The sequence below is a fragment of the Strix uralensis genome, chromosome 3, assembly GCF_047716275.1.
Source record: "Strix uralensis isolate ZFMK-TIS-50842 chromosome 3, bStrUra1, whole genome shotgun sequence".
In the NCBI taxonomy this organism is placed as follows: domain Eukaryota; kingdom Metazoa; phylum Chordata; class Aves; order Strigiformes; family Strigidae; genus Strix; species Strix uralensis.
This window is the reverse complement of record NC_133974.1, coordinates 60108487-60133648: the sequence shown is the minus strand read 5'-3', so window position 1 is coordinate 60133648 and position 25162 is coordinate 60108487. Positions and strand designations below refer to the sequence as shown.

At 42.4% G+C, this 25162-nt stretch overlaps 1 protein-coding gene across 7 annotated transcripts in view; it reads right to left on the bottom strand.

The window, feature by feature from the left end:
- NCOA7 (nuclear receptor coactivator 7) overlaps positions 1–25162 on the bottom strand; it is a 104357-nt gene that overhangs the window by 72579 nt on the left and 6616 nt on the right. For 6 of the 7 annotated variants that reach the window (XM_074862432.1, XM_074862431.1, XM_074862434.1 and 3 more), the window contains one exon: positions 3394–3525. In XM_074862432.1, the coding sequence (XP_074718533.1) occupies positions 3394–3443 (50 nt within the window). In that variant the 5' untranslated portion in view covers positions 3444–3525. Of the gene's footprint in view, positions 1–3393; positions 3526–16136; positions 16159–25162 lie in introns of those variants that run through there. The other variant, XM_074862433.1, reaches the window with a different exon arrangement.

Genomic DNA, 25162 nt, shown 5'->3' with positions numbered 1-25162 from the left:
AGTCTTAAATAAGGACCTATTGCATAAGAGAAATTTATGCTTGCATGTTACTCTTATACTTTTACTTCTTGACTGTTAAACTCCCACGAGCTGTAACATCTTATCTGCATAAGGAATCTAAATCAGTCTTTAAAAAGTTTTGTAGAGATTTCTATTTTGTTTGAAAAGTTACTTGTTTCATTTCTTGCCAAGCAAGGCAAAAAATAAGCCCTTTACCACAAAACACAGTGGGCAAAGCAGCATTTGGTAAGAAGAAAAATGGATGGTGAGGGGTTTATTTCAGCTTTACTTGCCACAGGGAGGGGAAGAAACCTGGAAAAAATGAGGCACTCAGGTCATAAAGACCTGTAGTGGAAAGATACAATGACTGGGTGGAGATCTTCTCTAGAGAAATTTTAAATATTTAAGGATAAGTGTTTAAACTAGCTTATTTACAACACTAAATTTGGGAGACAGAGATGCAGACAGTTATTTCATGCTAATCTTGCTTCCTCTCTAGCAGTTCAAGAGCTGGTTTGTCAGCACATAACTACCACCATGCTAACCACTTCAAGTATTTTGGGGTTCTCAAGCTAACCTTTCCAACGATTGTAAGCATAACCACTGAGACACTGAGCAACACCTCTACCAAAAGCTGTCCAGGAGGGGCCAAGATTACACTAGCCTGAAGGCCAAAAGCCACCTTCTGATGAGAAGTCAGACACTTTGGGATGCTGGCAGGGCAGCAAGGCTGCTGCCTCCCGCTGTTCATGTTCATCTGTCACGTCCCTTACTCTGCCAACAGAGAACTTGGATTTCTGTTAGCAGGAGCTTCAGAGAAAGAACTATCATCTCCCATTTTCAGTTAATGCCTTTGTCCTTGTTAATACCACAATAACCTTTCCCCTCACATTAAAGAGTGAAGTTTTCTATTAAAATTTGTATGTTTTCATTAATATAGTCCACAAGGTAGCTATAAAACATTTTATTTCATCCACATTGAATATACACATTTTCTCTTTCTAACCAGGATATAAGCAGAACCCTTCTTCTCAGCCCTGGGTGGAGCAGAGCCCTTTTCCCCACCCTCCTGACACAGCACAGTTTTCCCTCCTGCTGGCAAAAAGTCTAACCCGTTTCCTATTCTCTTCCTTGGTAAGCAGCAGAGTCTTCTCCCATGAGCATCCGATCATAGGCAAAGATAACAAGATTCAGGTAAAGGTGAGAGGGAAAGTCCTTGTCTCATAGGAATGTTTACTATACATAAATTTAGATTTTGTAAATACTATTATCATCTCAGGCTGGGGGCGGGGGAGGAACAGTAATGGAAGTAGAGGCATGCGTGTGTTGGGGAACCAGCTGAGGTTGATCTTCGCTTAATAAATATGAGCACAAGCTGGCAGGAAAAGCAGGACATTTGAAGTGGCACACGAAACAGTACAAGGGCCAAAACTTATTAAACTTGGGTGTTTAAATTTAAAGACAGAACAGGTGTCTACAGATTCTATAATACAAATCAACCAAAACTGACAGCAACATCAAAGCACACATCCAATTAAATCATCTGTGTCCCAATATGAGGCAGCTAAGCTGGGAACTTCTGTCTACATCAAGTTAAAAAGTATAAAAAAACAGGTAGGGACATTGTTAGAACTGCCTTTGTACTTAAGGAAATATAAGCTGTTTATTATTTTCAGGTACTTATATGACATTTACATGGGTCATCATGTAAAGCATTCAAATCATTCATCTGCAAGATGCTGGGACACCTGTCTAGTAGAGGAAACATGCTAGACTTAATGTGCTCGACTAAAAGCAAGGACATGTAAATTCAGTTCTGCTTCTGTCCCTGACTGCACATGCAGACAATGTACGCGAAGGTAAGTTGGGCATACCACCTTCTGACCCACTTTAGCTTCTATTAAAACATGATTTGTGGGTCTGCAAGAACATTCTTGTAGAAATCATACATGGGTTTGCTTAGAGTGGGAAATTCATTTAAGGGCCTGCAACCCACATAAAGAAAAAAGATGCAAGTCAGGAGGGAAAGAGACAGATGACCTCCCCAAAGTTACATAGCAGGTAAGGGGTAGAACTAAGAATTGATTTCAGGTCTTTTTGACCCTTGTCTAATGTCCTATGCCGATACAAGACACAATGACCCTGTGAATTTTTAAAAGAGAATAGCCACAGATGACACAGGAAAGCTGCAAAACAGATTAAATCAAAATGTCAAGGACTTTGCTCAAAGCCTCTTCGGGCTTTCAATTTCATTCATTAGACAACATTTAGAAAAGACTCAAAACTGTCTCTTCAATACTAAAGCATCTTGCTCAGACATCCCTCTCAAAGCCTGAGACTTAACAAGAAATTACTTGTTCCTTCATACAATCTCTTTAGCTGCTTCAGCTTTATCCCTCTTGATACCTTCTCTGCCATTGTTTATTCCCCCTTCTCAAAACCCAAAATTGCACTATTCCTTTCTGTCAACATCAACATAATTGCATTTCTCCAAATGGAAAGCAATTTACCTGGCCTGAACAGATGTGCTTCACAACAAAACTTTTAAGTCTTTAGCCACCACTACATACCACCTGAACAGCAAGAAAGAAGTGTGGCAACTTTTTCCCCAGCTACTACTTCTAAGTGGTGCAACAGGCATGTCTCTAGATGTCTGTAATGCACTAAGACTACTGTTTTACTGCAGTTCCAATAACAGTTATTTAGTACTGAATAGAGATCAAACAGTGCAGAAAGTATCTTTGAGTCAAAGATGGTTTTTATAGTGATTTCTTCCCCCTCCTACCTCCCCAAGAGTAAGCGAGCTTTATTTCTTCTTGTACATTGAAGCTCAGAGGTGATTACAGACTTGCTAAATTAACAAAGACAAGTTATTAGGAAATCAGCGTCACTTATTTCTTAAAAATTACTAATCATGAATTCCAAATGATAAAAATGATTGACTGAAAAAAACACTGCTTTTATTTATAAAGATGATACAGTCTAGGCATCTTACCCTTCCTTAGCTGATCTTACCCTATGAGATAATACTACTTAGTCTGCTTTATTTGAAATCAGATAAACTTTAGGTTTAGACATGTTTATGTTTTAGATGTGCTTGTTTTTATAAACACTCTTCAGAAGCTGGATACTGGAAGCTCAAATGCAATGCAATTTGCAACTGAGTACCCAAGAACAGTTTTCTGTTACAAATAACAATTACAATTCAAGTCTATCTCCACTACCCAAAACGAAAAAATATTAGGGACACAGCAAGGAAAGCACCTTCTGGATACATAATGCAGCATGGGTTTCATTTTTATACCTACTTGAAAAATCATAATGCCTTCTGAAAAAGGCAGAATGAGGAGTTCCATGTTTTAATCAACACTGAAATAAACCCTGTAATCTTACCGAGCAAAATAGCCTTGTCTTCGTTCCTTCTTCTCGTCCTTGGTCTCCATTATGTACAGTCCAATGCGCAAGGTGAACAACCAAGCGAGATGCTCTTTTTCCCTTCAGTATCTCATATCCAGACAGAGTCCCCTGTATATAAAATTTAAAAACAGGAAGTTCATAAATCAACATGTCAACAACACCTACAAAAACCAACAGGCTTGTGGAAGCGCAACTGACTCAGTGACAAAGCTAAGTAAAACTTTAACCAGTCAATGCTTGCCATGTGATATCCATTTAGCATACAATGAGACAAAACCAATAAACACAGAATCACCTAGGTTGGAAAAACCAGATCATCTGGTCCAACCATTAACCTCACACCAACAGTTCCCAACTACACCATATCCCTCAGCGCTATGTCAACCCTACTCTTAAACACCTCCAGGGATGGGGACTCCACCACCTCCCTGGGCAACCCATCCCAATGCCTAACAACCCATTCTGTAAAGAAATACTTCCTAATAACCAGTCTGAACCTTCCCTGGCGCAACTTGAGGCCATTACCTCTTGTCCTATCGCTTATTACTTGGTTAAAGAGACTCATCCCCAGCTCTCTGCAACCTCCTTTCAGGGAGTTATAGAGGGCGATGAGGTCTCCCCTCAGCCTCCTCTTCTCCAGACTAAACAACCCCAGTTCCCTCAGCCGCTCCAGACCCTTCACCAGCTTTGTTGCCCTTCTCTGGACATGCTCCAATGTGTAATCCACAGTAATTCAATGTCCTTTTTGTAGTGAGGGGCCCAAAACTGAACACAGCAATCAAGGCGAGACCCCACCAGTGCCGAGTACAGGGGTAAGATCACTTCCCTGTCCCTGCTGGCCACGCTATTTCTGATACAAGCCAGGATACCATTGGCCTTCTTAGCCACCTGGGCACACTGCTGGCTCATGTTCAGCCGCCTGTCAATCAACACCCCCAGGTCCCTCTCTGACTGGCAGCTCTCCAGCCACTCCTCCCCAAGCCTGTAGCGCTGCTGGGGGTTGTTGTGGCCCAAGTGCAGCACCCGGCATTTGGCCTTACTGAAACTCATACAGTTGGCCTGAGCCCATCGCTCCAGCCTGTCCAGATCTCTCTGCAGAGCCTCCCTACCCTCGAGCAGATCAACACTCCCACCCAACTTGGTGTCATCTGCAAACTTACTGAGGGTGCACTCAATCCCCTCGTCCAGATCATCAATAAAGATGTTAAGCAGGAGTGGCCCCAAAACCGAGCCCTGGGGGACACCACTCGTGACCGGCCATCAACTGGATTTAACTCCGTTCACCACAACTCTTTGGGCCCGGCCATCCAGCCAGTTTTTTACCCAGCGAAGTGTGTACCCATCCAAGCCACGAGCAGCCAGTTTCACCAGGAGAATGCTGTAGGAAATGGTGTCAAAGGCCTTTCTAAAGTCAAGGTAAACAACATCCACAGCCTTTCCCTCATCCAATAAGCAGCTCACCCTGTCGCAGAAGATCAGGTTTGTCAAGCAGGACCTGCCTTTCATAAAGCCATGCTGACTGGGCTTGATCATCTGGTTGTCCCACATGTGCTGTGTGATGGTACTCAGGATGAGCCCATCAGCTTTCCGGGCACTGAAGTCAAGCTGACAGGCCTGAAATTTCCCGGATCATCCTTCTGACACTTCTTATAGATGGGCGTCACATTGGCCAATTTCCAATCTGTCGGGACTTCCCCGGTCAGCCAGGACTGCTGGTAAATGATGGAAAGCAGCTTGGCGAGCACCCCAGCCAGCTCCTTCAGCACCCTCGGGTGTATCCCATCCGGTCCCATAGACTTGTGTGTGTCTACATGATGCAGCAGGTCACTGACTATCTCCTCCTGGATTGTGGGGGGGTCGTTCTCCCAGTCTCTGTCTTCTGGGTGAGGAGGCTGGATTCCCTCAGTACAACTAGTCTTGTTATTAAAGACTGAGGCAAAGAAGGCATTAAGCACCTCAGCCTTTTCCTCACCACTCATCGCCATGTTTCCTCTTGCGTCCAGCAGGGGATGGAGGCTCTCCCTGGTCTTTCTTTTGCTGCTGAAGTACTGATAAACATTTCTTGTTACCTTTGACTGCTGAAGCCAGATTCATTTCTAGCTGGGCTTTAGACCTCCCAATTTCCACCCTGCATAGCCTCACAGTGTCTTTGTAATCATTGTGAGTTGCTAGCCCCTTCTTCCAAAGGCCATAAACTCTCCTTTTCTCCCTGAGTTGCAGCCAAAGCTCCCTGTTCAGCCAGGGTGGCCTTCTCTGGTGCCAGCTTCTCTTACAGCACCTGGGGACCGCCTGCTCCTGTGTCATTAAGACTTTCTTCTTAAAGAGTGTCCAGCCTTCCTGGACCCCTATACCCTTCAGGATCGTCTCCCAAGGGATCCTGTCAAGCAGGTGCCTAAACAAGTCAAAGTCAGCCCTTTGGAAGTCCAGGATGTCAGTTCTGCTGCCCCCTCTCCTGGCCTCTCTTAAGAATAGAGAACTCTATTATTTCATGATCGCTGTGCCCTAGTCGGCCTCCAACTGCCACATCACCCACCAGTCCTTCTCTGTTCACAAAGAGGAGGTCCAGCAGGGCACCTTCTCTGGTCGGTTCACTCACCAGCTGTGTCAGGAAGTTATCTCCCACACATTCCAGGAGTCTCCGGGACTGGTCCCGCTCTGCTGTGTTGTATTTCCAGCAGATATCTGGGAAGTTAAAGTCTCCCACAAGAACAAGGGCAAGCAATCATGAGATTTCTACTAAGTGCCTACAGAATATTTTATCTACCTCTCTGTCCTGGCTGGGTGGCCTATAGTAGACTCCTACTACAACATCTGCCCTGTTGGCCTTCCCCCTGATTCTAATGCAAAGACACTCCACCCTGTCTTCACTACACTTGTGCTCAAAGCAATCATAACAGTCCATAACACACAGTGCCACCCCACCGCCTCTCCTTCCTTGCCTATCCCTCCTAAAGAACTTGTAGTCATGAATTGGTGCACTCCAGTCATGGCAGACATCCCACCATGTTTCTGTGATAGCCACTACATCATAATTTTCCTGTTGCGTCATGGCTTTAAGCTCCTCTTGTTTGTTACCCATGCTGTGTGTATTGGTATAGATGCACTTCAGATGGGCCGATGTCCCCAGCACCTTTCTGCATTTAGAGGTCCTAATTCCAGCCTGACTTTTCACAGGTGTTACCACAGTTACTGATCCATCAATATCCCTTGCATCTTTGTTGTGCTGCATGTCTCCATTCCTTCCCTCCACTGAGATGGCAGGTTGAGGGTCATCGCTGGCACACCAGTTCAGAAACTGGTAATCTTCTCTCAGGCTTATATCTGGGAATTCCAGTTTTTTCCCCTTCCCCCCTCAAATCTAGTTTAAAGCTCTCTCAATGAGCCCAGCTAACTCCTGCCCCAAGATCCTTTTCCCCTTCTGGGACAGGTGCGTCCCATCTGTTACCAAGAGGTCTGGCATCCTGTATACTAAGCCGTGATTGAAAAATCCAAAGCCCTGCCTGTAACACCAGTCTCGGAGCCACAAGTTCATCTGTTGACTTCTTCTGTAATCTTCCTCATCCATCCCTGCAACTGAAGGGATGGAGGAGAGCACTATTTGTGCCACCGACCCCTTAACCAGTTTCCCCAAGGCCCTGAAATCTCTCTTCATTGATTTTGGACTACTCCTGGTAATATCGTCACTACCCACCTGAAAAACCAAGAGAGGGTAGTAGTCCTTGGGTCTCACTAGAGTGGGGAGTTTTGCTGTGAGGTCCTTCACCTGGGCCCCAGGGAGGCAGCAGACTTCCCTATGAATCGGGTCTGGTCTGCATATTGGGCCTTCGACACCCCTCAGAATGGAGTCACCCACTACAATGACCCTTCTGGGGTTCTTTTTAGAACTGGTTTTAATACATGGTTTAGGGTGACCCAGCCTTGGTGGACCTTCATCTTCCTCCTTATTTGACTCGTTTTCTTCATCCTTCTCTACTTCATTCACAAGTTCCAGGGCCCCATATCTGTTGTGAAGGGGCTCCATGGAAGGCGAGGGACGTCGGGAGGGGATTTTCCTACTTCCCTGAGCAGGGACCTGTTTCCAATCTCCCTCATCTCTTAGGTCCCCTCCTTCTGCCTGGTAGCAGGAGGGTGAGGGTCACCTGCCTCTTTTGGAGTCTCCATTTGCTCCTTTTGCTTCAGGGGTGCTAAGATGTTACTCCACCAATTAACTTCACTTTCACATTCCCTAATATTTCTTAATCTTTCAACCTCTTCTTTGAGCTCTGCCACCAGGCTGAGCAGGTCATCCAGCTGATCACAGTGCAGACAGGTGCTGTCACTGCTGCCCTCCGACAGGACTGACAGGTTCAGGCACTCCCGGCAGCCTGGGACCTGGACCACTGCATATCTGCGTGGCAGCTCCATCTGGGTTGCCACATTCTTTTTGGTGTTGGTTTTGACTCGAGTGGAGACCATAGCTCAGTCTACTTGTGGAGGACAATGAGATGACTACTAAGATAAGCTCTAGAGCCAGGAGAGGGACTGTGCCCTGTCCGCACGCCCTGCCTGTGCGAACTGCCGCGCCACAACCTGTTTGCCACCGCTGTCCACACCCTCTTTATAAAAATTCTGTAAAATAATGAGAAATCAGAAAGTTTTAAAACAATGTAAAGAAAATAAGAGCGACCTACGTTCTTTACGCAGGTTTGACTGTTGTGAACAATACACAAGTTCAAATGAGAATACAGGGAGAAACAGATGGATCTCGAAAAGGAGACAGTAACACTGGCTTTGACATGGAAAACACCACCTCTTCGTAAATGTGGTACTGAGGCACCTGGCAAACAGAAGTTGGGAATTTCAGAACTGCTTGGTAATTACTGCAACCAACAATATGCCACATCAATTGCTGTCCAAGATTCCTGCCAAAATGTTTTACCCTCTTCCCCTCTTCAACACTCATTCAACCTACCAATGGCTTGTGCACATGCACAAAATAAGTTAACAAGCTTTGTTTAGTTAACAAACAAAATAAGAGTTCTTTATCAGTATTCCAGATTAAAGTTCAAACTAGAAGTTACTACTAAACATTTTACTCTAATGGGCTGTATAACAAAGAAATGGAAGCCACATAAATTACAATTAGTAGCAAAAGAAGAAAAATTCCTCTGGGACCTGATCAGTTCCTATTATTTTCCCCTGCATCAAAAGATCATAAGCTACTGTCCTGGTTTCAGCTGGGATAGAGTTAATTTTCTTCCTAGTAGCTGGTACAGTGCTGTGTTCTGGATTTAGTATGAGAATAATATTGGTATCACACTGATGTTTTAGCTGTTGCTAAGTAGTGCTTATCCTAAGTCAAGGACTTTTCAGTTTCCCATGCTCTGCCAGCGAGGAGGTGCACAAGAAGCTGTAAGGAAGCACGGCCAGGACAGCTGACCCAAACTAGCCAAAGGGCTATTCCATAGGATGTCATGCTCAGTATATAAACTAGGGGGAGTTGGATGGGAAGGGCGGATCACTGCTGGGGCATGGGTCAGCAGGTGGTGAGCAGTTGCACTGTGTATCACTTGTCTTTCTTGGATTTTATTTCTCAGTCTCTTTTTGTTATCTTCATTTTCATTACAAATTATTATATTTTATTTCAGTTAAAGTGTTCTTATCTCAAAGCACTGGTTTTACTTTCTTTTTCTGATTCTCCTCCCCATCCCACCAGCTGGCAGAGGGGAAGGAGAGCCAGAGCAGCTGCATGGTGCTTAGTTGCCAGCTGGGGTTAAACTGCAACAGCAACAAACTGCCAGATGTCAACAAAAGAGATAATGTAGTAAAAATAGACTAATCTACTTGAAAAGCCCAAGAACATATCATGCTAGATTCTCTCAGAAATACTTGCCATAATTTTCTCTCCATATTTATGAAGCATCAGTCCACAGCAATTAAAGTCCATTGCTTCAAAACGCACTTTTTCATACTCATTAATTTTGAATACATCCAGTGCATCAGAAAGAATCTAGTCTCTCTGATCTTTATGTATCAGGTAGAGTTTTACAGTAATGCTCACTCTTTAAATGGCAAATTTGCCTATGACAGCTTTGGCTTTTTATAAAGAGAATATCATCTCTGCAAGTTAATGCATGTCCCAGTCTTCAGCCAGACACAGAAACCTACATGATAGTAGCATAAGAATAGCATCAAAACAAATTGTCCTGCTCAGATGTCCAGTCTGTATGATGACATCACATAATTCCTGAGAATTCTGATGCATCCTTATCTTCCCTGTTGGGGCAGGTCCTTACATTTTCAGAGGATCAAAAACAGTGGCTTTGTTAGCACTGCATTTAGAGTTACAATAAATCTTTCAAAGCGTACAACTACAACCTCTACAGCAAACTACAAAGAGTTTGAAGAAAGCGGAACCACTCTTTCCCCTTTGCCTGCTTTGCCTTCACTACACTCTGCAGAGTGTGTGCTCAAGGGCACTGATGGGCCAGAGTTGAGTCTCATGTTGACACCAGGAACTATCAAATAACCATGGAGCACTCAGATAACATCAAACCCATGACCACGAGGACAGCAAAATCCATGGGAATGAGAAGAGGGAAGTGGGAAGAGCCCCTCTCACCTCACTGAAACATGATCAGATGGGATGAATGGAGGGAAGTGAGATCTGGCCTCAGGGCCTCACCCTGTGCAAAAGTCAGCAGTATGCTCCTTCCACTCATTCTCTTCCTCTCCCATGATCTACCGACCCCATCCAGGGGAATACCAGCACTGGTCCGGCACAGTGCTGAGATGACCAAAGTGCCACTGCCCAGGGAGCTGGAGGAAAAAACCTTGCCTGCCCACAGCCCTGTCTTGCTCAGTGCCAGAGCCACCATCCCTGCTTCAGCAGAGAGGGGCACGAAGAAAGAGAAGGTAGGGCTTAAGCGCAGACCTAACCACAGATGCTGCAGGAGGTGCCAGCACGAAACCAGCGTAGCACTGCTCAGCTCGCCAAATGTAAGGTTTGCTGTTTGCTTTCATCAATGCTAAACAAAACTAGCAATGACAACATGGGTATGGAGCTTGTTCTACCCATATCAACTAAATGCAACTCCCAAGTCCTTTCACACAGTGAGGGGACATAAATCAAGCACTTAAAAAAACGCCACAACATTCAGAACAGAAAATTGGAATGTTATCCATAGACCAGAAGTAACAAAGGCATTCAGGTGATTTTTTTTTCCTAATAAAAATACACAGGGATCTTGTATCCAGTCACCAATTAATGAAGATTTTTCCAATTAATGAAGATTTTTCCAAATAAATTAATTTAACAACAGGTCCCACTCTGTTGACTTAAAACTTTAGCTCACCTTCCTAGAATAAACAAAGGTGGTGTTCTATGAAGACATATTTAAGTCTGAAAACTATACTTTGAAAATATACTACTAGGAAAAGCAAACTGATTAGGAGTGCTGACTTCATAATCTGAATCAATTTCTGTTGTTGGGAACTTTTCATGTACTAGTTGGCTTTAAGGAAGAAAAAAAGCCTGAAAGCTAGGAGGATCACAGCATAACCTGTAGTAATTGCCACTGAAAACTAGTATTTCTGAAAGGTCCTTTTCCATTTTAATTCTTTCAGCAGTAACAGTACAAAAACCACGTTTATTTTATAGGTTGTCACCAATGTTTTAAAGTTACATCAAAAAAAACCAAACCTACTCTACACTTCTCCCCTACCTGTCCTTTGATATCTCCCAAGAAAGAAATCCCAGGTATTCTTTATTAACTGCTTAAAACACTAAGGATATATGATTAAAATGAATCTTCGTTTCCTAGTAGCTCCTTTCTGGTAGAGACAAAGACTGAATCAGGCAGACTATTAAAAATGTACATATTTGGGGGATATTTATACTCTGGGAGACAGACATCTTACTCATATATCATGAGTACAGTTCAAACTCAAATGATGACAAAGCTGCTTTTACAGAAATTTCAGGCTCAGTTTAACCCTTTCTACACTGAAATGAAGATAGTGAAAAGCTTGTATTACATGTCTACAGCAATGCTAATTCTTTTATTAGGTAATTTCAAGATGAAAGATATTCCTGATGGACAACAATGCATTTAAGTAAGGATTCTGTTAAAAATTTGCTACTCTCCAAATTTAGCTAATGTCAACACCTGGTAATTATATGAAGAACAAAATTCATAAAAATATACTGTATTTTTTGCTGCTAATCCTATTATTCTGATTTTTTTCATTTATATTAGCATTTTTCTGGATACTTGCTTTGTCTGTTTAGGCTTGCTGCCAGGAAGTTTTGGGGATGCTACTGGGAGTTTGTAATGAGAGTGGGAATGCTCCAGCAAGGTCACCAAAAAAAAAATTAATTAAAATCACAGGAACAGACTGAACTCCTGACCATGGGTACCCACACCACTGCAACTGTCACCACCCTCCCAAGACCTCAAGAAATTCTGTTTCCAGCTCCTGCTGCCTGCTCTGACACCTGACACTGCAGGACAGCAGCATCCTGCTATGGTACATTCAAAGCAGCAGAAGAGGAAGATGCTCTAAGTATGAGGATAAACAAAAAGGAAGGGAACTGTATTTTGAGGGGAACACTAAAAATAAGTAAGTATGTGAAAAGAGCATCCTAAGTCCTCTAAAGACTTTATCAGTTTTTAAAAACTATTCTTCTTCTTTTCCCCTCCCTTCTCAGACATGAAGAATAATATACCTTGCTACTTCCAGTTGCTTGCTGCACTCAGGGGTAAGCACCTGTCTGCTGTCTCTACAGCATCAATGATCAATTGTCCAATTGTGAGCTTTACTTCCCAAAGCTGTGCACATGAACAAGAGCACATCGAACAGCACTAGCAATGCAGAAGCCAATGAATTATCTGATTATTTTTAGAACATTCAACAGACTTGATAGCTTGTCTCTGGCCATCTGTGCCCACTGCAAGTCCGAGAAAGACATACAGAGAAAAAAGTTCAAGATCATGCAGTTCTCTAGATATATTTTCACGACCCTGTAGAGTCATTATCTCTCAACCTTTCATGAGGTAGGAAAATGCTGTAATTCCCTACTTTGCAAATACGGAACCGAACTACATGAAATACCTCCACATTCCCAAATGAGAGCGGAACAATGTGTGCATGTAACCTCCTATTAGCTTTAACCCAGCCAGCCTCAATAACCAGCAGCAGTGAGTACAAGGGAGTGGACTACTTTGACAAGGAGCCAGTTATTATTTTCTGTGTAAAATTTAAATTGACAAACTTTGGAGGCTGATAGCACAGCCTCACTTTTATCTGGCTCTACGGTAATATGCATTGAAATTAAAGCTCAGATCCACAAAAGGAAATAAAAAGCCTAGCTCCTCTGAGGATCTAGGTTTAAATGGTGCTTTCAGTTCCTTCAGAAAATATGCAAATAAGCAATGAGCTGACTTTAGGGAAAATAAGTCAAGGGTAGTAACCCGGAGCTTAGCAAGTGCCCCAGAAGGCAATCAATGGTGGCAGCAATCACACTGTGAGAAACTTACACAGAAGGTGAGAGGCCCAAGCACAAATTTTTCACTCTTAGGAAGACGGAGCAGATTAAGGCAGAAGACTCCCAGTGAGACAGCCAAGTGGACATGGTCACACCAAGGATGTAACAGGGAGACCCCGCTGTGCTGAGAGAACAGGATGCTGCCCAGACACACCACATAGCTCTCACCTGCTGTCTGGTGCAGCATCACACACAACATTAGTTTTTTAGTTTTGCTTCTCTATTTTACCTCTGTCCCTGAAACTACAGGCATCTGCTCATACCACCGCACACTTCTGTACTATCATCTGCTGTAATATGAACATTCAAATGTTGCCACGTGCCAAATGACATGAAAGTGTCATTTTCGGACATGAAACATTAACTAACGATTCTGCTTGAGTCTGCAACTCTGCAGCAGAGTGTCTTCTTACAAATAATAAGTCTTCTGGGTACATGTGCTAATTCTGACCCCTAAAAAAAAACACCATGAGGGATGACAAGGATTACATCAACAAGTCAATATTAAGACCAAAAAAAGGAAAGATATGTATGTAGTACTTCAAGAGCAATATTCAAAATGTCTATCAAGCTGGCAGAATAAGAAATTGTAGAACAAATCACAGATAGAGGTGAAGCATTTTCAGTGTATTAGATCTGAAACTGAACCCTTAGGGACTGCTATCTGCACCTCTGGTGAGACCAAAGCAGTTTCCAGGGCACTGTGTAGCTGCAAACAGAGACAAACACACACCAACAAGGTTGCAGTATAGGGTCACACACAACACCTTCAAGCAAAAGACAACAGAAACAGGTTAACACAGAAGGGGAGCCATGCTATAATTTGCTACTGGGTCATATAAATGCACATGATTAAACTTCACAACCCAAAGCACCCATACCAACTCCAGCATTCATTTCAACAGACATCCCATATTTTTAAAAACAGGACAGTGAAAGCACATTAGCACCTTACGATTAATGCTAATGTTTGCAGTATTTCATTAATGCCTACCGACTGGACTAACCAGGTTGAGTTCTACTGCTTTTATATTCTGCTAGTGTATTTCATTCAGCATAAAGATAAAAGTTTCAGAATAAACACTGCAGCATCTCATGATGAAAGGTAACAGAAATTCAGAGCCAGCAAAGAGAAGAGTAAGCTACAACTTACTTTTTTTCAGGTAGAATGACCTAACTAAAAGTGAGATTGGAAGCTTTCAGGAAAGCACTAGCACAAGCCAGTAAAACTCAGCACAGAGTAATTACATTAAGTTAGAGTCAGTAGAATGGACAAAATATTGTTTATTCTAAAGCTATCTTAAGATGAATATGGAATTATTTTAATACAATTATACAGTTACATTATACTTACCATGTAAAGTGTAATGTTATTTCCAAAACATTAATAAGCTCTATAAAGAGGTTCCAGTCCATTATACGTAACTGAAGGGTGCTAAACTAACCTAGGAGAGCTTCTCCACCTCAGTGAAGTTGAGGCTCATGACTCAACCCTTGCTTAGGTGAATAACCCTTATTTAGGCACACAACTCCACTGATCTTTAAAGTATTAAGCCTGTCATGTTTCTCGTAACAAGGGTGCAATCTTAAAATCCCCAACTAATTAAAATGCAAAAATTAAGAGACTGAAAATAAATTTGTATGCAGAAGCGATTTCTGGACTTCTTGATCAGACTGAATCCAACAGTATCACCATTTCTCTACCTCCAACTGGAGAGAAATAGAGATTCAATGTGGCTATTGCACCCTGTGGACTCTCAAGGACAGCAAAGATAAGATCTGAAGATAAGATAGGTAAAGGAAACAAACACTCTTGCTCTTGAGGAACTGGGTGCAACTTTTAGAAGGTTATTATCCCCACTACAGAGGTGTGGTAAGCTAACAGACCAAGCATTTTTATTCTCTACTAATGCAGTAACAACAGGCTAAGCAGAGATCACCTTCAACTCACCAGCTGGACCTGCAACAACCTCTCCACATGAACAAAGTTCAAATAAAATAAATGAGAATCAATGTAACAGAAACATTTCCGTTTCAGAAACAGAACAACAGTAACAAAACTTGATTGAGCTCCAGTGGACTCCCCAGACGAATTATTCCTACCTATTCTCCTACTGGGAGGAGACTTTTACTCACTAACTCGGGCTGCCATGTTTCACAGAGAATTAAGGGGAAGTAAAAGAGCTACCAGAAATTCCATATCACCTGTGAGGGTTGTCAAGAGAAAAACATCCAGATTTAATCTTCCCTCATTGGCAGCTGAACATCACCAGATGCATTTTTCCATAAGGAACAATGTCTTTTACTGTGTAACTCAGCTGCAGTTGCTAGACAGAAATGGGTTACAAAACACAATGCAAACTATTAACAGGTAGAGCATTATGCCATACCAAATGTAAAAGTGCAGTGCTGTTTGAAATCAGGCCACTTGGGAAGAATTTCATTTTTAAGTTAACAAGAACACTGCTGCAGAAGTTTTAAAATAATCAACACTTTAATTTTCTTATATCCCCTGTTTCAATCCACCCCCGTTCAATTAAGTGTCAAGCCCAAGCCTTCTGAACCCTGCTGCCTTTCATGCTGACATTGTACAGGTATACGCAGTATGCAGAGTTTAAATGCCAAATCCTGCATCTTCACAGACTGTTGGCAGAAAACACTGGTCTCTGCCTACCAAATACTGTAATAAAAGGCAGCAGAAAAACATTAGCATTTGGATAAACAGAACGAATTCTATAGCCACTGAAATACAGAAAACCGCATACATGTAAACAACAGAAACACCCAAGAATTTGCAGGGTGCTAGTTCCAGTAAATTTTAGCTACTGTTGGTTAAAAAGCTAAGCCTTTCAAACATTCTTCATCAAGAACATTGCTTTCATTTTACAGGTGAGAGACTGAGATCCAGAAGGACCTTGTGCTCATTCTACAAAATTATTACAAAACCACACATCTTGTAACTGCAAGGCAAATGGCTTACCCTCTGTGCCTTTCTTTCCTTGGGACACCTGCTGAATGAAATCAAGTCTGTGCTTACACCACATACTAAGGCATTTCTATCGCAGTTTATATTGCATTTCTGAGCCAGACCCTAAACTGATGCACAGCATCATAGTTCCACCGCCACAGAACAAGAGGAGGATGTAGTTTACCATATCCGGAGAGGATGAAACAGATGTCACTGTTCTCTTACCTCTCCCAGGAGTACGCAGGCACACACACACAAAGGACTTTTATGTATGTGCTTAGCAGCGTTCAACTAAAACACCAAGTATTTGCAGTTTTCTAAAAAATAAAAATTGAGAAATGTTCAACACATCAACTAGCATTTAGAGAATCCCCTTAGCACTACCTTGCTGATTTGGCAGTTCACACCAGCCATGTTCCTTGCTGGTAACAATTGCTACAATTTGTAACAGTTTGCTTTAAAAACATTTCAAAGAAAGCCTGCACATGTGTTTTGACAAGGTCAAAACATACACATACAGATTCAGTCCCAGAGCCAATGAATTACAGGTTCTCTATCAGGTTTGAGGGACATGACCAAGTCCTCCTTAGATGCCCCTCTCTGAATCAAGCAAAGGGACAGAAGCAGTGAACAGAAAGTCATTCTATCCTCAGCACTCTTACATGGCAGCATGTTACAAGAGCAAGTCGGGTAGCAAACAAAATCAGGCGACTGCCTGGTGCCACCTGCATGCCAGGTGAGCTGCCAGAACAACTGTCCTACGTTCCATACATAGACATGAATGCTGTTATGGGCCACTGGATCCACAGCGTCACATAACCCAGGCCTGGCCATACTCCAGAGTTGCTTCTATTAATTATCTTATGCAGGGCTCAAGCAGGATTTGCACTGGCAAAACAGCAGCACCACTGCAAATGAATGGACAGCACAGGTCCTTTGGTGATCAAGGAAACCTTGGCCAGGCATAGTGCCAAGCCAAAGAAACTGGAATTTCACTCACGTCTCTCAGGCTGTTAAAATACATCCATGCAGCAAGCAGCTACCAGTTTGAAGTTATACTGCCCTTTGCCTTCCTCCCTTTCACCTACATCAGCTGTTTGCTACCACTCCCCCACCAAAATTAACCACACAAATTACCTGCAGCAGAGCCAGCAGAAGCAGCTCTGTATCTGCAGTTCAGTTTATATCCCTCCATGCCAGCTCACACCCACTTCCAGTGGGTTTTGCGACACACAGATGAACTGCAAGTACACCCTTACTTCTGCCACAGAAGGCAGACCTGCAGCAGAAAACTTGAGCAGATAACCATCGATGTAACTCCTTGAGCAGTGACTTCATTCAGTGGGCCTCAGCAATGGCACATTTTGAAAGATGAGTGCTGCTGAGACCTACGGCTGGCATTCATGAGATGAGGAACAGACTATGGCAGACAAATGCATGTTCTCAGCTACACAGCAAACTTGGTCTCTCGCTTCTCAGCTCTTTCCCCACCAACCCGATAAAGGCATTATACCAATGGTAAATAAAGTAGAGGTAGAGCAGAGACACAGGTGTTTGAAGAGTCACTTAAACCACAATTATATGGCTTGATGCTTGGCAAAAATACCTGTACCATAAATCACAGGTACCATAAATCATCTTTTACTTACAATTAGTTTAGATCCCAAAATGCTTAAGTATAAAGTTAGGTCTATATTTGTAAATATTCCCACTGTACTCAATGAGACTTGGTTAACATGTTCTCAGTGCTTTACAGAATAAGGCCAGGCAACAAGAAAGTGTTAAAATATGAATAAATCCATCAATCTAACAGGAAGTATTAGAACTGGTCACTGGTTTTTAGATCAAGTACATTTCCAACAATATTCATAATCATGCTGTGAAAATTACTGGAAACTTTTCAGTAGAAAGTACCCATCATTTTCAAGTTTTTAGAAAAAGACCCTCAAATTAACAGCCCACTAACACTACACTGTGAAAGATTAACATTTAAGTACTTCCTCACTTCAAAAAGGGACTCAAGACACAAGAGCTACTTGAAGGTAAAATTAGAATTTTTAAGTTTCAGCTCAACATCCCTTTTTTCAACAGACCCTGACTCATGCAAATTCCAGGCCATGGCTTTTTCTCTGTCACCCTCCTCTCAAACAAGAAGCAAAAGAGCTGAGGAGTGGGGGTAGAAAGGAGTCTCACAGTAATGCAATGCAAATGTTTTCCTGCTTGAAACACCGTTAACAGAACCAAAATGCCAGGTTTCCATAGCAACCTTAACTGTGTCACATTGCATACACTGTACATTAAGCAACATATTGAACAGTTTAGTTGTAACAGAAAATCCTGTACATTTGTAATGTACAAAATTAACACTGGAAACCTTCATTGTTTATTTTTCAATTCCTTAACCTGCAACATTTATTGCATTACAGTCTGTTGAGTGTGACCTTGTATTACACCAGCACACGCAGCTTCACAGGTGCTCAGATGTTGGCAGCATTAGGTGCATTAAAATTACAACAATCGACAGTAAATCGTACCTTCTACCCACTGCGTAGTCTGAAGCCAGTTTTAAAAGCAGCAGTGTCTCTATTTCCTTCCTCCTTGCAAAATTCCTTTAGGTATTGTGTAACTGAGAATGAATTAGTTCTCTTGCTCTTCTGAAACAGCCTTAAAACCTTTATCATCTTACCATTTTTCCTTCCTCCATCTGCAGATTCCTGTATAACACTACACACAGTTTCTGGCCTTGCACTGCAAACCACCCTGCACTACATGCAAAGCAAAAACTCCCCTCTCAAACTGAATTCCCCTTGCTATGTACCACAGCACAGTTACATATACCGACCTAATTAGAGAGTGTCTCTGAATAGCTGCCTGCTTCTTTCCAGAAACAGAAAGGTTAAGTGTTCTCTACTTTTCTGTGTTCTAACCACTGGTGCACAGCTGTGTCTACTCGAAATTATTCAGGTAAATAGAGTTAGCAACCTATTTCTATGTATGCAGAAAAGACAGAACAACAGAATGGTTCATACAACACACCTATATGCTATCCTTTTTTCAGCATATCTAATCTGCACTTTATTTGCTCAACTCTGGATGTGTTCAGTCTGTGGGATGGTTCACAGCTTAGAAAAAAAACAACAGAAGGTTAAAATACACTTGAATTAAGGTTGAGTACTGTTGCATAAAAACCAGAAGTGTAGAAATTTTCTGGTAAAAAAATAGCAGTATATATTTCACTTTCAGGTTACTCAAGTGTTTTAAACATCATTATTGAACTGAGGTGCTCCTGTTGAACAGAACAGGCTGATTTTGAAACTAAAATTCAAACATCTTACACTGACAGTATTAACAAAGTAACTCAGCATTTCTGAACCTAGATACTTCTTTTTGCTGGGGAAAAAAAGAAAACACCTTCACAAAATTTGACCTAATTTCAGGAATAGCTTCAATTCCTCCAGTGCTGCATTTTCATGGACATCATCTCAGCCACATCACCAGGTACTGCAACCTCGCTGAGCTCTCTACTCAAGTACCAAGTGCATTCAGAGGGATGACTCACTCACACAAGTTATGCTTGTAATAGCGAAGCACACATTTGCAGAATTGGGGCCCAAAGATGAAAGCTGCTAACTTTCCATTCGCCACAAGTTATGTCTGACATAGCTGGTAATGGTGAGAGTTTCAGATTGCCCAACATGTTTCAAACAAAACCTTATTTTCACTTTATTACAGCTATATCAAAGTAATTGCTTGCCCTTCCTCAGGTTGAAACCAGCCAAAACAGTTAATGCATTAACGAGTTTTGGAGGGTTTTTTTGGTCCATGTTAAGGCCTCTTTTTTTTGAGGGGCTACAGTGCTTCCAGTTTTGGTGCTAAAACTTAAAATTTGGTGAAGAGCAATTCAGACCTTTTCACAGTTACTCTGAAAAATCTGGGAAGAGACCTACACCTAAAAAAAAAAAAAAGGAAAAGGAAAAGAAAAAAAAAATGAGGCTGCTTTTCAAAAAAAAAAAAAAAGAAGAAAGCATCTTACACCTATCCCATCTGGGCACATTAATGATTTGTAGTTAAAAAGGACTGACGTGTTACCTGTGGGAAGTGTATTACCCCAGAGCTAGATTGATGTTCTTATCAATAATTATTACAAGGCCTAGGATTAAAATGCACACTTCCAATCTCAGACACATGGCTGCGTTAACCTAATGAACAAGTAATACCTGGCAGTAGCTTCCACAGGTCAAAATTGCTTTTCTGAGCTATCTGCTTGCTGGACTTGGTGAAGTAAAATGAAAAAAAGTGAAGAGAAGCAGGAATAAAGATATGTTTCAAGGCCAGCTAAAGTAAATTTCAATTTATAACACAGCATGCTGTCATCCTAGAGCCTTTCTGTGAGAAAATAATCATCCACAGCTCTTTCATCACAGAATTCACAACAAATAGTATGCGAGATGAAGAAACCAAAACTTAAACAACAGTTACAAAACACTGTACCAGGTGAAACTTTTACTTTAAATGCAATATAATGCTGACTGCAAAGCAGTTAAGAGTTGAAAACTGTACTCAGTACTGAAAAGTGAAGTCCTGATTTCAGTGACAACCATGGAAGTTTGTTTACAAAGTTTCTAGATACTAAAAAAAAAAAAAAAAAAACCAACCACACCCAAAAAAATACAGCCAGAAGAGAGGCTTTTAAAGGCCTGTTACCATTTACTGAGGGATGACAACAATTTTGCCCAAGAAATACATTTTGTAACTTGAACCCCTGGCATCCCAAATCCTACACTGGTCCATGTGACAAAACAAACACATTACAGTTCCCACTTACAAAGAAATACACATTTCCTCAGAAACACCTTAAAATCAGGTCTGGCGCTACAGGTGGCCCCTTCAGCTCTGCCAGCGTTCCTTTTGCAAACCTCCCCAGCTTTCCGCTAGCATTTGTGCAGGCCACTATGGCACTCTTCAATTGTGGCTCATTCCTAGCAGAGCAGAGCCCGACTCTGTGAGGAGCAGCGTGTCCCTGCTCTGCTGGGTCTGGGTCTGTATTTCCTTCCCAGAAGGAAAACGAAGAAGAATTCCCTTGCTCTTCTCACAAGTTTAATCCAAAGAGTGCTCAGAGTTGAACAGAAGGGCTAGGAACCACTCTCCTGGGTGCAGCATTTTTTCCACAGCTCACCATTCCTGGAGCCCAGGAGAACTCTCCAACTCACGCCACTGCGTAAGGTCTGGTTGTTTCCTGGGGTTCATGTTACTTGCTCTTCCCATCTCCCCTACAGAAGGCTGAATTTCTTGTACTTGCTATACCATTTTGGTCTCAAGACCAGTCTCTAGTCCCCTTTCTGTAAAACCTGACTGTTACCTGCCAGGCTCAGCCTGGGACCGGGAACTACCAGAGCAGGGCTCAGGAAAGGACACAACTAGTTGACAAAACACTGAAACTTACTACTCACACAATAGAGTCAAGTGCACAGTGTCAACAGAGCAGGAGAACAGAAAACTAATCTTCAGCTCCTCTGTCGTCATGAAAAGAGATTAATGTGTTAATTGTACTAACAGAAATTATACATTACAAAGGGAAATCCAATTTTCAAAAATAATTATTCATCGAGTGATCAGTCAGCAGCAGGGCTCAATTTTAAGGAATCCAGAATTCCTGTATACAAGGAAACAAACGTGCCCCAGTGAGCAACCACATCAGCACTAGCCCAACACAGGAGACTTTACTTTCCATCCTGTAAGCATGCCTGTAGCAGGACACAAATGTAGATGCCACCGCAAGTTCCCTCCTAGCCTCTGTAGTGCCAGCCACCTCCCACCACCTACTCAGCCCGAACAACAAGGCATACCTAACCAATACAGCTCAACATCATACACTAAAAAAATAAAAGTCAACCTCACCCAAACAAAAAAAAAAGTTACTTGTAAATCAAATTAAATTTCTTCAGCTGATACCTAAGCACAAGGACTGGAGAACAACTCGCCACACTGGCAGAAAGCCACCCCTGTCACTCCTTTGTGGTTCTCAATTCATCTCCTGACTGCTCTGATGACTACTCAGACTGCTTTCTACTTGATCCCAGCACATCTGCGGGCAAGGGGGCTTTCATGTTCATCAGCTGTGGCATAGCTGCTAGTCATTTGGGCAATATCTGCACAAGTGACTGGGCTACAGCAGGCGAAGTCAATCTTTCACCACATACCTGGACACACTTCAGCATGCTGTTCCGTAACAAAGTAAGAGTCAAAGTTTTATCTCCTTGCTTCTCCACTCATTGTCACCAGGATGTCACCACTCACACCACACATCTACCAGACAACACCTGCATTTCAGAAACTTTGAGCTGGTACAGATAGAACTGCTTGGATTTTATGTCACGGGTTATCACAGCTGATACCTTTAGCCATGCGTCTTCAGCAGCTACACTGCAAAAGGTTTGATCGGCAACCAGGATGATAAAAAAGGGAGTACAAAAAGTCAAACATTGCTTATATATTACAAGTGAAGAATTCCTTTTTAATATATATTCAAAATACCATGCAAATAATATTAAATCTGAATTATCTGAACCTTTGTGAGAAAGTATGAAGGAAAAACTCAAGCCACTCGCCAGCCTACAAAGCTCTGCGGAGCTTGTTACAGCTTCCAGAAGCTGCACACAGAATTATACCCAGCTTTATCAGTAGCGCCCAGGTCTTTGGCATCACTACAGCTACTCCAAAAACGTTACAGAAATGCTATTTATTAAGCTGACAGTAAAATAAAGCCCTTGTCACCAGACTGGGGTATTACTTGACCATGAGACAGTTAACTACAGCAACAGACTAGTGCTACCGACTACGTTTTATTTGTGCACAGTGACTACTGACACAGCATGCAAGCACTGCTGAGCCACTGAGGATCTTTGTAGCATCCCCTTCAAGTAATAACCTAGGCAGATCCCAATTAGTTTCTGCAATCACAGCATCACCTGACCTGGCAGGAAGCCATCCACACCTCTTTCCCTCAGAAGGGAGGTGGCAGTGATGGTTCATAAATATTCATACTTCTTTTCTATCTGCTGCATTAGCTTAGAGTATTTAAAAAGAAAACAAACCAGAAAATAAGACAGATGGTATGTGGGACAGAAAGCAGAAAAAAACCAGACAGGAGTAGTGGCAGATAGAGAGAGCACTGTTAGAAAAGGTTAAATGTATTTGAAAAATGAGTCAGGGAATAAATTACCTTTTCTTAAGATAAGGCTGAGTTCAAGGAAGTAGTAGCTCTCACCATGAACTTCTGTAAAACAAAGCTGTGATTTCCTCTAACTGGTGCACTGGGACAGCTCTTTGTCTACCTGGGGAGTCTTAGATTTTGGGGAAATGGCTCTCAGATGTGTACAGAAACACCATGGGAAGATCCCAAAATCAGTCACTAATGGGTGGGACTACTGTTAGGAAAATTTCCTTCCTAGAAATTGGTTGCTATTAATAAAAAGCTTTTAAATCCTGCTAAGTGAATACAGAATGAAACAAACAATCCCAATTTGACACTGTAACCAAAAGGTAAACGTACTTCTTGCCTGTATAAACAGGTATAACTTCCCTGCTCAGCTTAGTCATAGAGCCTGCATTTCAAAAAGGATGTTGAAAAAAACCCTTGTACAATAGTAGCCATAATAAAGGCAACAAAAGAAGAAAAAGCAGCACTTCAGTGGGACCTACATGTAGAATATCAAAGAGGAGGTCCAACTCTTAATTAAAGGTATGAGTACTACCAGAAAGCAGTGAACAGTTTCATGTAGCTGACAAGGCCATAAGACCACACAGCACACGGAATCTGAGGCATGCAACTGAAAGCACAGCTCGCATCTTAAAACTAAGATTAACAATCAGAAAGGCTTATTAAGATTATGATGAGCATTCTATCCATTGAGAGCTCCAAGTCTAAGCCAGAAGTCTTCCTAAAGGACAAACTGTGGTTCCATGACGAGTCACTAAGTCTCACATAAGTACAGCCATGTCACTAGGATGTTACACAGTACAAAGCTGAAATACTGGTACTATTTCTCCAAGCTTGGTCAGAGACTGGGAGCAGCACAGGTGCAAGAGCAAAGCACTGCTCCTGGAGTAACTCACCCTTCTTGGCACTTACTACTACTTTCTGCATTACAACCCCTCAGGAAGTACCTACAGACCCCACGAAGCCTGCCTGCACCCTGCCCTTGCAGGCAAGCAGAGGAGAGACAGCACATACACAACCAGAGCCCCCTGCCCTGCGCTGCCCACCCCAAAACTGAACAAACAGTTCATAACAGATACCTTCCATCAGCAGCACAGCTGCTCACACCTGCCTGACATTTTGATCAGGAACAAAGAAGTATAGCTTTCCGCCTACAGTCAGAAGGGTTTGCAAAGAAAAGGGGGAAAAAAAGAATACTCCCATGTATTGTTTAATGTACCAATCTGAAACATTATGTTTGCGGGGAGAATGTAATCCCTCCAGCTTGCTGTGAATTTTGTCATTGCCTCACTGTTTCATGAATCTGGCTAGGGAAAAATAACACAGCAATAAGGGAAACAGTCAGATTAAAAATAAAATAAAAAAATCTGAAAACCTGTTTCTCCCATCCTGGTCAAAGGAGGCCACCCAAGTGAGTACTCTTAATGCTGACTTCACTCCTCAACTGTAGCATTATGTTTCCTCTTTTTGGGAAAGGGATCTTAATGCCCAGGACAAATGTGCAGCAGCAGCGTGACTTGTTCATTTTCCTCCGTGAGGGCACAGATCCCGAGGCCCAGCTGCCTTGCAGCAGGGAGTGAGAAACCATCAACTTTGTGGCAGTTGGTCATCCCCACTGTCAATAACGACACCAGCAAGTGGATACCTCACTACAACAAGGGCTGCGCCTGTAAGGCCTTAGGCTTTTTTGGCTTATTGATCATGAGAAGAAAGAGATTTGTCAGTCTGCTGCTTCTTGGGTGATGACACTAGATTCATCCCGCCAGCAGAGCTGAGGGCCACAACTGCCTGCTGCTGTGTTGGGCACCTGCTCAGACAGAGAGTGCACAAGCCAGGTATCAGACAGGGCAGCTTTATCATCCTTCTCAACACTGGTTATGTTCCAGCTTTCGTTCAATGCTGACTGGAAAGCAAAAGGAAATTTAGTCCCTTTGCCCCCCATTTCCATCATAATTATCATTTGTAAACATCTCTGGCTGCCTGGAGCAGCAATTTCTTGTGCCAGATCATGCTGCAGAGGCTCACACTAATT